Genomic DNA, 17,182 nt, shown 5'->3' on the forward strand with positions numbered 1-17,182 from the left:
TCATGTGGATATTCCCTGTTCTTCAGACAACCAGAAAAATAACATTTCTGAGGCCTCTATAGGGTGGGGGGAATTTCTATGAACCTCCATTTCATTGAAGGATTACAGAATAGCAAACAGTAACTTTTTAGCATTTGTGAGGTGTCATGAGAGATGACCCCCATGGAACAGACATCATGGTTTTTGTCTAGCAGTTTCCATCCTTCACAGCTGGGTGTCGGTGAAGGTGGTGTGCTCCTTTGTCACTGAGCTGAAACCCTTGATGACATTCATGAGGTCCTCTTCATCCACATACTGAAAAAGAACCAGTCATCACAGGTTAGAGTGTTAGCTGTCAACAGTATCAGCATCCATAGACATCCAAGCATCCAAGTTATCAGTTTAATGTAAAACCTACATAATAAGGATTTTGTTAGAGGCTAATCTCCTATGCTCAGCACTATAACGTGTGGTGGGAGATGATCCTTACCTTACATTTACCTTATTGAAAGGACCCTGAATGATAGACTAATCCAAAATGTATGCCCTTTGAGTATTACACTGTGCCTTCTCTTGATCTTTTTAGGTGTGTATTCTATCTGTAAATATATACATATACACAGATAGTTAGGTTATAATTAATATATAAGTGTACATATTTACACAGATGTAAATATATATATGTATTGATATATGTATGTCCATTTATAATATGACTACATAGATTTAAGATTTAGTTCAAAATTTAAGAGAAAAATCTCATGCTACAATATGTACAATATTGTACACTATATGGCATAACAGTTCAGAATGGGGAGTCTGCAGCCAAATAATGTTCTTAAGATCCCAACTGCACAGATAAAGCCTTACTCACAGTCTCATTGGGTCCGGACATCCAAGCCCTCAGTGTATGATGCTAACATATATGACACTGCCATTTTTGCACATCCAGGATGACCCGTTCACTGCTTTATGTTTGAACTTATATATAACCCCGCTGGTCATTTAGGAACTTTAGACTTGCTATGGAATTATCTGTAGTCATCAGGCAGGCCCAAGATTTTAAACTGCGTATTCCATATAATCATGCTGAACTCTGCACTATATATATTTTTGTCAATGATTGGAACCTGAAGCCAGGAAACTTGCTTTAGTACCTGACCTTAGTTTAGAAAGAGTTTATAGACATCATTAATGTTTCAGTGAAGGAAAAGTGAGAGCTGGGAGGAAGAGAGACGTAGGAGAGTCCAAAGTGAAGCAGATGGTTACAAGACAGGGAAGAGGGTAAGTCTTGGTTGGCTGGCTAATTATTCTCCACTCTCCCAAAGGAATCATAGGCCGACTGACATCTAAGTAGTTGGTGCCATGAAGAAATGTGATGGTTGGCAAAACTACTTTTTTCTTTATTATATCCACTTTGGGCCCACAACAAATAGGAGATGCGGATGACATTCGTCTGCAAAAGGTCAAAGAGATGATGAAAATTGAAGGTCATAAACAGGAATCCCTTGCTAGCATGACTTTCTGAGTTGATGAGAAAGGAATCATTGAACCGTTGATCCTCTAACCATAAACCAGAAGGAAAAGCTGATGTTTTGTAGTCGACACCATCTTTTAGGCCAGTTGCCATGTTCTCAGCTGTTTGCTGCCCATGATAAAGATTGTGCCTCTGTGTCTTAGCTTATTCCTGCATTTAGTACTTGAATTCCTACTGCATCCCAGAAACAAGGTTCTACCTTGTTCTTCAAACAATAGCAGCAACTCTAATAAACAGGTCATTACCAAATAACTGGGGGGGGGGGGGATTGCCCTGTGTGCTGGGGATCATCCAACCAGCCCAGGCAGCTGCACGCTCTCTAACTATTTACCAAGATTCTAGAGCTCTTAGCAAAGGCTCTGGTGGGGGGAACTGGACTCACCAGTCCACTATCGTGGCCCATGATGGTTTCCCACAGTGAGTCATCGACCAGAACTTTCTTATCTTGAATGTCCATGAGTTGACTGATGCTGCGGTGGAGGGAGTCTTGGGAGTAGGCTTGGCTGACGTGGCTCTGACTGGGGACCCGCAGTACAGATAAGGTCCTGTTGCTCCTGACACTCACGGGTGTCCCAGATCGGGGGATCTTGGTATCAGCTAATCCCTGAACAAAAGAAGGTTGCTGTTGGTGATGAAGCTATCTCTAAAGAAACAGGACAGAAAATTGTCTTACACTTTGCCAATGAAGGGAGCATGGGATCCATTTCCTTCTGCAGAACAGAGAACTCCAGAAATGCTGTGGGCATTGGTTTCTTGGCAAGGTGAGATTAAATAGTAGATCTGTTAGACCGTGTTGCTCTCAGTACCTACAGAGCTCAGCTACTACAGCCCTGTCTACTGTTTCCTGTAGAAATGACTTGTGGGGTGGAGGGGTGGGGGATGGGTTAATACCCCATGGGGTGGGCATGGAGCCTACACAAGAACACAACTTCCTCAGAGCACAGTTAACAGTGTCCTCCTATGTTCTTTCAAAATCCTATATTTGTGTACAGAAATGGACTCCTCCCTCCCTCTTCCTTCTCTCTGTATAGTTTCATTTGTTACAGGATTTCAGCCTCCAAATAAATCAGCTTTGATGTCAAAATGTGAGAACAAGGACACTCTGTAACCAGGACAGAGAATGCACCATCAGAAAATGCAGCTGCCTTGATCAGGATGGACCAGTGGAATGTTCTCGCTTCTTATTAAGCAGTTAACCCACCGTGCAAAAGAGCATGCGTTCATGCAGCAACCAGAAATACCTCAAAGCGCATGGTGTAGCTTTTCAGGGTGACGTTGCTGGACACGTCAGATAGGTCTGCCACAGAATCAAACTGAGAACAAATGGACGGGGCGTCACTCAGGAGAACAGTATAAAGAAATGCTTTTCTTTGTGTTTCTCCAATGACAGTATAATCCTACCCATACCAGAGTACAACCCTGATGCATGTGAGGTGTGTGGGTCAGGATGTTTGTGTCAATAGTGGTTGGTATCAACTGACAGTTTTATCACTTTAATGTACAAGTAGTTAGTATTTTCTTAAAGGCTAATCAATGCCCACCTATCTATCTGTCAGTCTGTCTAGCTATCTATCTACCTACCTACCTGTCAATCTACTTACCTACTTACCTGCTTACCTATTCTTTCTTCCACCCACCCACCCACCCACCCACTCACCCATATATTTATACATCTTAGATGTAGCCCAAGGTATAGACATAGATATACAGGCATCCTCTGTTATCTGAGAGTACAATGTTCCTATCTCTGTGTGTAGGTATAGGCATGTAAGGTATGTCACATGTGCACGTGTATATACATATATGTTTGTGCATATAAAAATGTGCCAAGCTGAGAATGCTATTCTAGGACTAACTCCTTGCTTCCCACATTTAGCTAAACTTAAGTATCATCCAGTCCCTTGTTCCTATAGCTCTGGAAATATTTTTCTCCAAGTGAAAGCAAGGATTGGAGATCAGAGCGAGGGAACAGAGTCATCCTTAGAGACATACCATGTGGGTTTCCCCCGGTGGGTACACGCTCAGTGAAGGTGTCCTCTTCTGAACGGGCACTAAGGGAGGTCTCTCTCTGATGTATGGTTCTTTGCGGATTTTTCTTTGTAGTATCAGGGACAGGAAAATGGCCAACAGGATCAAGGCCAGCATCGCCATCAGCATTATGAACCATAGCTCTCTGTAGAATTCTGTGTTTTTGTGCCCTGATCCCCTCTTTTCTCCAGGAGTTGTGAGCACCAGACCTGCAGAATGGAGGGACAGAAATGGGAAACATTATTTCCAAAGTACCTGTGTGGCCCTGTTTTTGGACAGTAAACAGGAAAGGCCTTTAGGGCCGTCTCTCACGGTGCTTCTTTGCACTTGTGCTCAGGCTGAGGCACAGGGTGTGTCTGTGAAGGGAGAACCTTACAGCCTCAGGAGACCTCACTGGAATCAATGGGTTCATTGCACATCATGCTGCTTGGGTCAATCATCAGTAAGTTTTTGCTTAGTGAAGCAAAAACCTGTCTTCACAAAATAAGTCTTTGGGGAGAGGGTGATTTCATGGAAGGGGCTCTCAAGGGTGGGAGGCTGATTTTGAAAAGACCTTTATGTGTAAGTTTCTGTAAAGGGTTCCATCACTGTACTGGGGGACCATTATCTCCCTACCCCTACAGTGATCAGCCAGAACTTAAATCTGCCCACTGGTGTTTACTGTGCCTTCCTTGGTAAGCTCCCTAACTCCACTTCCCTTTTCTCTCTCCACTTCCTTATCCTAGGTCAGCTACTTAAGATGGCATCTGAACCATGTGGGCAGTTATTCAGTCATACCGGGTCTCCCCATGCCGATAGGAGAAATATGTTATAGTTAAACTAATTTGGCTTTTTTCCCTTTATCATGTGTCTGATGCTTGTTTGTCAATCTAGAAGAAGCCAGAGGGGAAAGGGATGAATTCCTGCCTCACAGTTCCGAGCTCTTAGAGCAGTTACTCTTTGGCAATGGGTTCTTCCTAATATTGCTGCAGACACCCACTGTGTTCATACCCAGATCTTCAGAGGAAGCTAAAGGGGGGAAGAAATCTGAATTTCGGGGAGGATGCTTTAGCTTGGGAACCAGGATCTTCTCGCTTCACAAAGACACCCTGTTCCTGAGGCAGTTCTGTGCAAACTGGATTCAGAGACACCTGATCCTGTTTTCTGTCGCAATGCTAACAGCCCATATTAGCTAACGGCCTTTCTCTTGCTTATCCCTGGCCTTTTAGCTTATGCAGCAAAGTCCACCCAGTACTGCTCCCAGGTGTACTGGGAAATGCTTTAATCACAGGACTCCTCATCCTGTAACAGGGGGTCCCCAGGTAAAGGGGAGGGTCCAGATCTCCTGCCCACCCAAAGTGAGCCTCAGGAGACCTCGCTGGAATCATGGGATCATTGGACATCATGGTGCTTGGGTCGCTCATCAGTAAGACAGGAGCGGGGCTTAGTGAGGCAAAAACCTGTCTTCCTTGTGGCGGGGTTGGCTTATTGGGCACTGCACCCACATCTTCAGGGGAAGCGCCAAGGGAAGAGAGCCAAGCTGCGGGGAGAGTGTTTAAGGGAGGGAGAGCCATGTGACTAAATTTAAATTTTCACCTCCCCAGAGGACAGAGATGGCTTGGTTGCCTCTTCTGGGCCTCCATGCCAAGCAAGCACTCTGCCTCTCTGGGCCTCCTCTTCCCCGACTCTAAAATGAAGGGCGGAGTCAAAACTGCTCAAGCTCTTGCAGGTCAGGATCCCCTAGCAGGGAAGACATGTGTGAGGTGAGATGAAAATAAACAGTAAAGGAGGTTCAGGCTGGAAGCGTTGTTTCCTCAGGATGCAGCACAGGCCGGTAACTCCAGAAACTGACCTGAAGGCCCCAGTGGGCCCCTTGCTGGGGAGGACACAGGCAGCCTGCAGGAGGGAAGGCCCTGGAGGGAGCCACTGCAGGCACTTCCTGATGGAAGGCCCCTTCACGCAAGGAACAGAAACACTGAAAAAGGTGTATGTTCAAATGAAAAGAGACTGGGTATTCAGGGACAATGCATCTAGAAATTTCCTATAACCGTGCAGGTCCTCGGTGGGTGTTCCTTCTCTCTGCAATGGAAACCTCAATTTGTGTTCAGGAACAGTAGGAGGTTTCTCTTCTATGAAGAGCTTAAATCAGGAAGGCACCTCTCTTCCCTTCTTTTTATCTTTTCAAAGTCCTTTTTGATTTGAGGGACTTCACTCATGTAGTGGGAAGTCCACCCACGGGATGGGGAAGCCCAGGGGCGGAGACTATAGAGAGAGACCCCAGGCAGTCCTGGGCCAGCCAATGCCTCCCTGTGAGTTGCTGCCCCAGGGAAGACCTACTGTCTTAGAGACTAGATGGGGTTTTTGATGGTGGGGGTGCCTAGCTCCTGGGGTTTCTCTCACATGTGGTCTTGGCTCCTGCATCCGAATAAATGGACAGGACTTGTTTAGGGATCTGATTCCTGTACCCAGCTGATTCCAAATCTCTGCCAGGGCCTGGGAGGCCATGGAATAAACAAGCACACTGAGATAATTCTGACGCACACCTAAATTTCAAAGCCATTGCTAAAAACATTTAAAAAGTATGGGGCCAGGAGTCAACAGAAAACCACATTTCAGTTCTTTTCTTAGCAATGAGCTGGCTTTATTGGAAGATTCTAGGGCAAGTTCACTGTTCCCCTGGGTCCCCCTTTGTCCCCTTGTGGACACCTGTAATTGCTAAAGAAATACCAGATGAGGCCTGCTCTATGCTCTATCCCGTTGAATAAAATAAGAGAGATCCCGAGGGAGGAGTGCTAGGTGTTGGAAGAAATAATCTGTCACCCAGGCCAGGTAAACTCTGGCAACACAAACTCACACTGCTGTAATTTTAGGGGTTGAGACTTTGGCAATAATAGGTGTGGTCCTTTCCCACCAAGAAAATGACCCCAGCTATAGATACAGACAAATTTGATGTAACAGTACTTGCTGGAGTTTAATATAGGACATCAGTCCCAATCTGTTCTAATGGAAGAGATTTGACATTTCTCTAATTTGCCTTTGAAATTGTAAAGGGTCATAGATGTTCAATTAAAAGATTATGGGTAGAACTCAATTTAAAAAATGTTGTATAAAAATTACTTTTTATTTTTTAAGCTACATTCCTTGGTATTAGTAGTCAATCATAATGTTTCATAGAGGACACAATACAGAAATTTCCTAGAGCCCTAGGCCCTATGTCTGGAATGTTACATTATGATCAACATATATAGGCATTAGATCATCCTCTGCTCTCTCCTCTGACTTTCTCTATAAATTACTTTTTTTGTGTGTAAACAAAGTAATATAGTTCTTTATTGACAGAATACGTGGTTAGGAGAGAAGTTTGGTCATATCTCTCTATATCTACAATTCAACAGGTTGGCATTTTAATAGTATGTCCTAATTCCTTAACTAAAGTAAGTTTCATGTAGACATATATTTTTTTTTTTTTTACAACACTTAGCACGATTCCTTGCACACAGTCTGTGTAAATATATCGGCACATGTATGTATGGCAAACATATGTATATCTCTTCAGAAAACAGAGTAAGTGCTACAGAAAATACATTATGATGTAAATGCTTACCAAACCCAGCAGAAGCATCATATTGGATCAAAGGGGTTTTCACACTTCCTTCATCTGTAACACAGGTCACCTGGAAGACAAAGGCTGGACAAAGGGTGTATAACTCAGTCACCCAACACCGACACGAGTGGGCAGTCTCTCAGCAGAGTCCTGCCCCATAGCACACAATTGCAGAGCAAGTGGTAAGGTTTACCTAACAGGCAAACTTATTCCTGATTGAAAAATAGTCAAGAGAAGTGGCTAGCACCATTGCCATGAGAACACGTCTGTAAGTAAAGGAACTCAAGAAGCTTAGGGTTTACGTAGCAAAAAAAACAAAAAACAAAAAACAAAAAAACAACATTATGATTGACTACTAATACCAAGTAATTTAGCTTAAAAAATAAAAAATAATTTTTATACAACATTTTTTAAATTGAGTTCTACCCATAATCTTTTAATCTACTAACGGGAGATCACAAGGCCTGATGCCTTTCGCAGCAGGGACCTGAGGGAAGTGGCCCTTCTCGGGTGGTGCAGCTGGTGGAGACAGGGAAGAGCAGAGCCCGCCTCTCAGCTGGGGCCTTTCCCTCCCCGCTGGCTGCCTCTTAAAAACCATGAAACAGCGCTGTGAGTTTCAAATGCTCTAAATGCACACTGCTGGAGCTCATGACTTACCTTCACCTTTCTAGGCAAAAGAACTTTCTAGGCAAAAGAAATAGCATTTTCAAGAAAATTAAAGAATTCACGGTATGAATCTAGATCGCTTTAAATGGCTCTCATTTTTGTGCCCGTGCTGATGGCCAGAAAATGCTTAGTCCCTTGTAAAGCCTTTCCAACCTCTTTTTTTTGCAACAGTGGAAATAGGATTTTATTTATTTTTATAATATTATATATATATTTATCACCATTCTTCACTTTTATCCAACATATGCTTTATCATCTTCTGTATGGTCCTCAAGAAATTCCCAGCACCAATTCTCCAGCACAGCCTCACCTTAGGCCCTTGTGGTCTTCCCACCCCTCTTTGATCCAATTTCCTCCTCCCCCTGGAAGAATGTCTCTGCTTTATAGCTGATTTTGATTTTTACTTTGTTATAATTATGTCCCCCTCACTGTCCCTCGCTTTAATTTTAAAACAGCTAAGAGGAGAAAGAGATGTAATTAAACTGCAAAAAAGACTTTGGTTTAGAGAGAAAAGCTTATTTCAGGAACAGACAGTTGTTTAAGGAAATCCCTCAAACAGTTGGTTAAGGAAATCCCTTACTCATCATTCTTAACCTTTGGAGGTAACTGTGTGACCAGGCTGTGTTTGGAGATTGCAGAGGCTTCCAGAAAATCCCTGAAGCCCCTAGAAGTGATAATTTCAGGATACTCACTACTTGTGAGCACAGCCTGCCCTGTGCCTCGTGCAGGGTGAGCACACTGCAGTCACACAGAGGCCCATGTCCCTGAGGACAGCAGCAGCATCACTGCAGCCCTCCTCAGGACCACTATGGATGTAAGGTCCACGCTGCAGTGCATCATCAGAGCTCTAACACTGACGGCAGCGCATTATCAGACCTGCAGGTGCATCAACCAAACTGCAACACACCATCAGAACAATGGCACGCGCATCATCCAAACTGAAATGCACCGCCAGAGCTGCAGATATATCAGTAGAACTGCAGATGCATCATCAGAACTGCAACAAATCATCAGAACTGCAAGAATCATCAGAGCACTCAAGGCAATGAATGGGAAGGAAACCTTTCCTGGGAGCAGTAACTTTGCCCCGAGAAGTGGTCACTTGGACGACGTTGTCCGAATGACACGCATCTGCCAGTCAGCTCCCAGAGGTAAGGAAGGGAAGAGAGCTCCTTGGGCACTGAGAAGCGGGATTAGGAACTAACTTTTGTCCGCAGTTCCTGGAAGACAGAAGGTGGTGTCGAGGCCACTGTACAGGCGCTGCCCTCTGTCCGTTAGAACAAACTCCTTCGGCCGGCCATTTGGAAGGAAGGTGCCGCTCCAGTTCACACACACTGTTGATGCGCTGCTGTTCACCCACACCGGGGCTCGAACCTGTGGTACTGTTGGGAGAAAGGTGCATGTTCTAAAACCAGTAACCTCTGAGTGTGGTGTCTGTTTTTTAAAAGATGAGTAAATACAAAACAGAAAAAAAAATCCAAACAAGAAATGAACCAAAAACTGGCATTGGGGGCTGAAAGAAAACCCATGGGAAAGTGTGAAATGCTTTCTCAGCAGCACTGTACCTCCTGCCTTCCAAAAAAAAAAAAAAAAATCAATGGTGAGCAGTGTTTCATAAAATAAAACTATTAACATACAATGGCTCTCTTCACCGACATAACCCCGGAGCTCATATTTTGTTGCATTTTCTCTCTTTTAACAGGTAAAGTATCCTTAACACCATTAACTACCGTAGATAGCTATTTTTCATATCAAATCAATATTTATTGCTACAAAGCCCCAAGGACTAGATGAAGTGAATTTTTTTTTCTCTAAACCAAACTGCTTAGATGGTGAATTATGTCCTTTTGGTACCCATTCATTTTTAAAGCTTTTTTCTTGAGCCGTTAGTTTGTTTTCTGTGAGAGTTAAAAAGCCTTGCAAACAGCAATTCAAGTATAATAATTCATTGTCCTGACTAATCAATCAATAGCATAGTACATTAGGATATAATCAAGCTCAGGTCACCTAAGTATTATATCAGATACAGAAGCAACTTTGTGTGCCTTTTACAGCAGGTCTCTGTTCATTTTTCAGTTCCTTACTAACACTGAGGAAAAACAACCCCTCACTGAGGCTCATCCTCTAAATGAATAATATTTGAAGAAATAAATGAAGGGGTCCCATATCAATATGTCAAGTCAGAAGAGATTTACTTCACGGGACAGTTTTCTTCAAAATAATCAATATATTTGTAACAGCATTAAGATCCATTTAGACACGAAATTGACTTTTAAAAAAAGAAAGGAGTGTGGAAATGATCTGGATATCTTTGTTTCTTTAAAAATTAAGTCCAGAGACCTCCCTGGTGGCGCAGCTGGTTAAAGCACAGCACTAAGAAGTTAAAGCCATATTGGCATGGGTCCTGGAGGTGACCACATGGCGCCGCAGACCTCTCCTGACCCCCACTGCTCCCCTCAGCAGTGTACTTCGTTGATCTGCCTGTTCTGCACTCTGTCTCTGGTGAAGCCTCTCACCACCCCTGCACCTCTGGCCTATACTCCAGTTCTGTATGAATAAATAAATAAATCTAAAAAAAAAAAAAATTAAGTCCATCCTGGGGCTGACGTTTGATCATATTACAACAGAAGGAATGATTTTGCCTCTTTGGTCCTAAGATTCAGCCATGAGCAGAAGGTTGATTTCTATCTTTCGAGGTAAGTTATTTTCAGAAATTTTTCTGTAACTACGAAACAAGAACTATATAGTTTCTTTAAATAACAGCTTTATTATTGTGTCTTTCCAACACAATTGTTGTCACCCATCACAATGGCACCTACTGTGCTTTGTGTCTGTGACTTCTTTCTGTCACCTCATTCAACAGATTTCACTTCTCCCTGATGCGGAAATAGCACAAATATAGACAAGACTTGCAGATGGCTGGAATGTCCAGTGACAGGAGCTCTACTTGCCTGTGGGATTTCAGAGCTTCCTGACGACGGTGGGATCGAGCAGTCAAACTCATCAGCAGTTACAGCTACCTCATCCTGACCATGTTCAATTACATCAAAATAGTCAAGAGGCTCTTGGCCCTCCCTCTCCCCCCCCCCGACTGACCATGGCAGCCAGTGGTACTGACCTTCCTTTCGGGTGGTGAAGCTGATCCATTTGGAAGCGGTGCTGCCCACCTCGTTGTGGGCCACCACCCTCACCTTGTAGGTGGAGGAGGGCTGGAGCCCCCCCAGGCTGGTGCTCTGCTCAGGTCCCACGTATTTGGTCTCTGGCTGGCCGGGAGTGCAAGCGGTGGCTGACTCAGGAGGACAGTCCAGTCGGAGCTGGACCTCATAGCTGAAGGAGAATGGACATGTAAAGAGAAATTAGTGTGGCTGTCTTTGTAAACTGCTTCTATTTTGGAAGGAGGCATTTTGGTTGCACTGAATTCCAAACTCTTTGAAATTCTCATTTGCAGAGATCTGCTCTCAGCAACCCTTTACTTAATACTGTTGGGAATGAGCAGCGAATGTGAACAGTGAAATGATAGAGAATCACCCTGGCATCCTTGTTGGCAGAGATAAGCAATTTCTCTCTTTTTAGAGGAGAGTGATAACACTGCCCCTCTCTTTTCTCCTCCAGATTATTTTATATCAAGTGCTTTGTTGTTTCAAACAGTGCCATTGTTTTTTCATTATATCAATTTCAATTAGATCAAGGCAATAGCCACAGAACTTTCTTGTGTTCCTGCTAAGACCTGTAGAAGGAATGTTCTAGGGAACCATGAGGTGGCGCAGATGCTTCCTAAGATTGCAAACACTTGGTGTTGTGTTTCTTATTTACTCACAATGTTGTTCACCTCGCTAGCACACAGTGGTTGACAGCACTGTCGTCTTAAATCAGTTGGGGGTGAAAAGAACTGAGTGAGTTTATTAAAGATTCCAGACTGAGAATTCGAACCTGAGAACTAGTTAAACAGGTTTCATTCTGTGACAACTGCTTCAACAAACACAACTTCGAATTTAGTTTATACAGGTAGGAACAGTGAGTCAATTGTTGGCATTAACAGTGTAATTATTCTGGACAGGAGAGGCTTCTAGGTCCAAGCTGTCTGACCTAAAGGTCTGTTAATGCACAGAGCAGGGCAAATGCTGGGGTTTAGTCTCTTCCTCTCTGGAGACTGCCTAGCAGAGATGCAAATATTAAACTTGCATCTTAAAGCCATTTTTATCTGACTCCTTGGTCACCAGTGTGTGTGTGAGGGGTGTACCTTCGGCGAGCACTCTGCACAGGCTACAGGTGGAACCTGCTCTGACTGCAAGTCTGTGCAGATGGCTTTGGTCTCTTGGCTGCTAGACTGGGGTGGAGGTGTATGGCAGGTGGGGTTGTGGGGGGACTGTCCCAGAATGTTGTATAGTATGTATGCAGCACAAACAGCATCTATTTGCCTATTTTGCTGTAGGTATCTCTTCAACAAGCAACTGTTCCCTGGGAAGTGCTCGGTCTCCCTGTGCTTGGATGCAAGTCTTTGGCTTGTCTTTCTGGCTGGCCCATTACCTTTGAATGACACCATTGGGGAGAAAAGGGGCGCTCCACTGGAAGGAGACCATCCTGGAGGCCAGTGTCTTTACTTGAGGGGAGGACAGTTTGGAGGGTGGAGCAGGCTGAGTCCTCAGCTGGGCTGTTGGGCCTTTGCTGCAGCAGCTGAAGCAGGTACAGGCCTCTACACCGACAGAGTAGGTAGTGAAGGGCTGCAGGTGGTGGAGGGTCTGCTGGGTGGCTGTGCCTTCAGACAGCTGTAGGGGACAGAGGGCTAGATGAGAGAGTGTCACAAAGCAGACAATGACAAATGTCGTGTGTATCAACTTCTATGAAGTGAATGCCACACTTGTGTTAAGGAGTAAAAAAAGAATCCTGTATCCTCACAGAGAGAGATCTCCTTAAGAAAGGGGAGGTTCCATGAGGGGTGGAATTGAGCCAACAGGTGAAGATATATTAGAAGACAAGAGGAGCCAGGGAAGGGAGTCACATACAGGAGAGAGACATGTGAAGTAAAAGGGAGCGTTTGCATCTTGGCTTTGAACTCACCCCGGGAGCTTGGGGGACATGAAAGAGATAAATGGAGGAGTGATATGTAGAGACACTTTGAAAGAGAAATGTGGGTGGGAGACACATGGGGAGACTGACAGTGGCAGCTGCTACCTTGATTTGTCCTTTGATTTTGCTCCTTTCATCCTAGACTTTCCTGGCCCCTTCTCTCTCTTTCCTATGTTTCACCTCCTGAAGATACCTTAGACTTGTGGTAAACTTTTGGGCCTCAGTGGCCCCACTTTGGACCACCCCTGTTGGTCAGGCATTTAATCACAAGAGAATGGGTAACTTTGTGTGTTTTATTCAGAATATTCTTTCTTCTTTTCTTTTTTCTCTATGGACATTACTTCTATTAAAGTTATTTCACAGTTTCACAGTAAGGGTCTTTATGTGACAGATGTCAGAACTTCTTTAGAACATGCAAGTTTGGGATCCAGGGGTGCCCCTCAGTGCCCCTCTGTTGGAGTGGTTACCTGACTGACAGTACCCGATTAACAGTACCCCTCTGGGTTCTCCTTGGGCTGAATGAGTCATCAAGACAGTAGTACAAATAGGTTAGCAGTAGACTTACAGGTTAGCAATACATTATTAAACTTCCCATATTTGCATGGTTATACATTTGAAAGAACAGAAGAGCACAACAGAGATAACATCCTGCATTTAGGGAACTGGGGTATCAAGAAGGATGAAGATTTAGATGACAGAAAAGGTGGGGGTGACCTCACCCTTACTCTAGGGGTACACATGGGATTCTTATATTGAGAAAACATGTTCACTGATAATATGCACCTGCCTGAGACCCCCAAACGATACTCTTTTAGGTCATAAAGGAGGGAACAGTGATTTCTTCTCCCATTAGGAAAAGGGGCAGATGCTTAGGGAATGATTTTGACTAGGATTAGGGAGGAGCTGAGGACTGAGATAAGGAAAGAAGTTTCTCCTAGTCTTTGGGGCCTCACTGCTCTCAGCCCAAAATAATCTGGAGGTTTTCAGTCATGGGAATAGACCTCAGGCATGGGCCCTAGCTCACCTTGTTCCCACTCACGGTGGCAAGAGGCCTTGCCTGTGAGTACTGAGAAAAGCTTATCTGGTCCTTTTGGGGAGATCAGCCAGTCCAGGAGATATAACAGGGCATTCGGCAGATATAACAGGGCATTCGGCATAGTATCTGTCCTCAGTGAACTACCAATCCAGCCAGAGAGATAGGACTTCAACATGCCCAAAATGGAATGACATAACAAAAAGAAGTTTGAAGTAACAGGACAGAAATTGTGAAGTATCACATAATTAATTACTGTTACTACAGATATTAGAAAGTGGCACAGAACACACGAAGTACTGAACCAACTGTGTGATCCTATCTCAGAATGATGTCTTTCAAAAAAAGAAAACCTGGATTTGGTTTATATTTCTAGTCAATGTTCACTAAGGTGCTATGTTGCCACTGTTACTTGCATGTACATTTTAGGTCAAAAATTCCCTAAAATCTATGTTATCTAGGGCATTTCACAGTTTAAAATAAAGATTTCATATATTTACATTATATATATTTATTTATATTTATATAAACTTAGCAATTTCAAAGTCCATCTCTTCCTCTGAGGATTTTGGTTTAAAGAAACCAGTTTAGTCTTTTTCCCAGTCATCTTTAATGCATTATAAACTTTTAGCCTACCTGTAGTAATTTTATTTATCTCATGGTGATTCTATCAAATACTCTTTGAAACAGAAGAGTTCAGAAACTGGAAACTAATTTTCACATCGATATAAGCAACATATAATTAAGAAGCACTATCTATTATTTAAAAAAATGCATACAATGCATTCCAAAGATAAATTATTTTAGTTTATTAATATTATCATTTTATAAGCATGGATAATCAAGGGCTGATTGTATTTACATCATCTATATTTATTGAATACGAAGCCCTGTAGGAAATATGCTAATATTCCTTTAACATTCAATACAAGACTTCCTTGTAGGCGAGTTATCTTTTGAAAATTGTGTTTCAATACCTAATACCCAGGCCTCAGAGGATTTCTCCACAGTTGCCCAAATTGTTCCTTAAATTGGTCTAAATAATTTATAATGTAATACTGGGATCTGCAACATTTCTCTAGGAGGCTTGTGTGAATAGTATTATAATCTATACTTTTCATGAGAAACATGGGCGACATAAGCTGAGCCACAGAGAAAACAGACTTGACCCACTGGCTCTTTGTTTCTCATTTAAATAATGCAGGAGCTGGGCAAGCTGTGGCCGCTGCCCCTTCCAGCCCTTAGCATGGCTATGGCAGTGAAAGATGACACCAGCAGCAGCCCATCCTGTCTCCCCAGTGTGCCCCAAACCTGGCCATATTTTTTCCAGAAACAGTGGTGCCATAGGTGTACTGTTGAGGCTGTCTAGAACTTTCTTGAGGTCTTATTAGAAATTTGCACACACCCACATGGGGGTTTGGGGATATCCTTTGTTATTTTTCTCTTTTTCATATTAACATTTACACTACCAACCAGGACCTTTGGTTGGACCTTACTCTATGCCACTAGTGCTTGATCTGCTTTCTAGTTTAATTAATTTGATTGTTTGAAGTCTTAGGTTTCTTATAACCTTGGTGGGGTCTCTATGGCCTCTAACACTTCTTCCTCTGAGAAGTGTTTTCTGCGTGTTTCTTAAGAGATCCCTATTTCTCTCAGAGGGAACTTTGTGCTGAGGTCACCACAGGCCATTGAGAATAGATGGGTGAGAAAGAAGGATCAAGGAGGAGAGGAAGGCGGGGTATGGCAGGATGGTTTTTAACACCAGCCACTCCTGGAATGCTCCGCTGCTCACCACGTTCTCCACCCCGCTGGTGTTGGAGAACAACCTGTAGAGGCTGATGATCCCGTTGGGTGTCCTGGGGGTGCTGATGTTCACCACTGCTTGGGTGGATGAAACTGCATGGAACTTGGGGGCCCCGAGTCCTTCTGGAGGTGCTGGCCCAGTTCTGCACCATGTCCAGTTACTGGTAGCTTTTCCTGCTGAATTCACTGCCCAGACCTCCAAAGAGAAATCAATAAGACCAGTCAAAAGCAAGATAGACTCAGGCTGGGGGGAAAAAGTTGGCAACCAGGGAACAACTACACAGCACCAGTGGAGATAAACTTTGATCTTGCAGCTTTTTCTCATCACAAAGGAGACAGGTGATAGGTTCTTCCTCTTTTTTTTTTTTTTTTTTTTTTGCCTTTGACCATATGAACCCAGAGGGTGCCAATTAGGGGACCTGATTTCAGAAGGAACAGACTGACTGAAGCCTGAAGGGGTTGCTGTTGCGGAGCAGGAACACAGCATTTTTGTCAGCTTCTGTGAATTGGATGGATTTGCCGACTGCACAAAACTCAGCACTTCTAACACTGCGCCCACCAAATCTGCATGGAAATTAAATTTTCCTTTCATCAAGTTGGGAATAAACATCTGGAAGGAGGTATAATCTTATTTATCAAGAACCATTTGTATAATTAAACATGAATATCCTAAAAGGTTGCCTTAGGTCGTTATTTGCATGACTACCTAATTTGTAGAGTGTCAGGTACAATAGACCGAGGAGATGGATGTGTGAGTGGAAGGGTTAAATTAGGCCCAGTAATAGCTAACTCCACAGTGATCAATCAGAATGATAGATCGAAATGGCAATACAAGAGGATGGTCTGCCTATTTAGGAAAAGGCAGACTTATCCCTGAGTAATCTTTCGTGCTACGTAAGTCTAACTTCAAGATTTTTTTTGTTATTTAGTATCTTCATATATATAATATATATTGTATATATCACATATATATGATATATATGATACATATAGTACACACATATGATATATAGTACACATAATATACATGATATATATCACACACATGATACATAGCACATATATAATATATATCACATATATGATATATGTATATCATATATATGATATATAATATTTGGTAATTTCATATATATGTATATGTATAGATCACACACATATACATACACACACACATACACACACACACAAATATGAAGATATTCATTTATACTTAATTTTGCCCTGAGCTTTTATTATATTTTTTAAAGTTGCATTGTTATCTGACACAGGGTACAGGTTCACACCTTGGATGTGTGTCACCACCATCAAAACACGCAGCATCCTCTGCTGTTGTTCTGCCTTGAGAGTCTAAAGGGAATGTGGAAAACTTATGTATTTCATTGTACCCACGTTCCAGTATGCAGTGCTGAAAAGCATGCAAATGGTTAAAATAGGGGGTATTTGGGAAAAAAACTGTGGGAGAAAACTTTGAAGTAAGAGCTTC

General features: G+C 43.0%; 1 protein-coding gene across 1 annotated transcript in view; it reads right to left on the bottom strand.

Moving 5' to 3' along the window:
• Positions 1-204: 204 nt before the first annotated feature.
• USH2A (Usher syndrome 2A (autosomal recessive, mild)) overlaps positions 205-17,182 on the bottom strand; it is a 589,735-nt gene continuing 572,757 nt past the window's right edge. The window contains 8 exon segments of the mRNA XM_004685238.1: positions 205-294; positions 1,899-2,120; positions 3,509-3,753; positions 7,128-7,211; positions 8,999-9,175; positions 10,912-11,120; positions 12,321-12,559; positions 15,686-15,892. Of these exon segments, the coding sequence (XP_004685295.1) occupies positions 205-294; positions 1,899-2,120; positions 3,509-3,753; positions 7,128-7,211; positions 8,999-9,175; positions 10,912-11,120; positions 12,321-12,559; positions 15,686-15,892 (1,473 nt within the window).

The sequence above is a fragment of the Condylura cristata genome, unplaced genomic scaffold (genome assembly GCF_000260355.1).
Source record: "Condylura cristata isolate star-nosed mole 26May11 unplaced genomic scaffold, ConCri1.0 scaffold00018, whole genome shotgun sequence".
NCBI classification, from domain to species: Eukaryota; Metazoa; Chordata; class Mammalia; order Eulipotyphla; family Talpidae; genus Condylura; species Condylura cristata.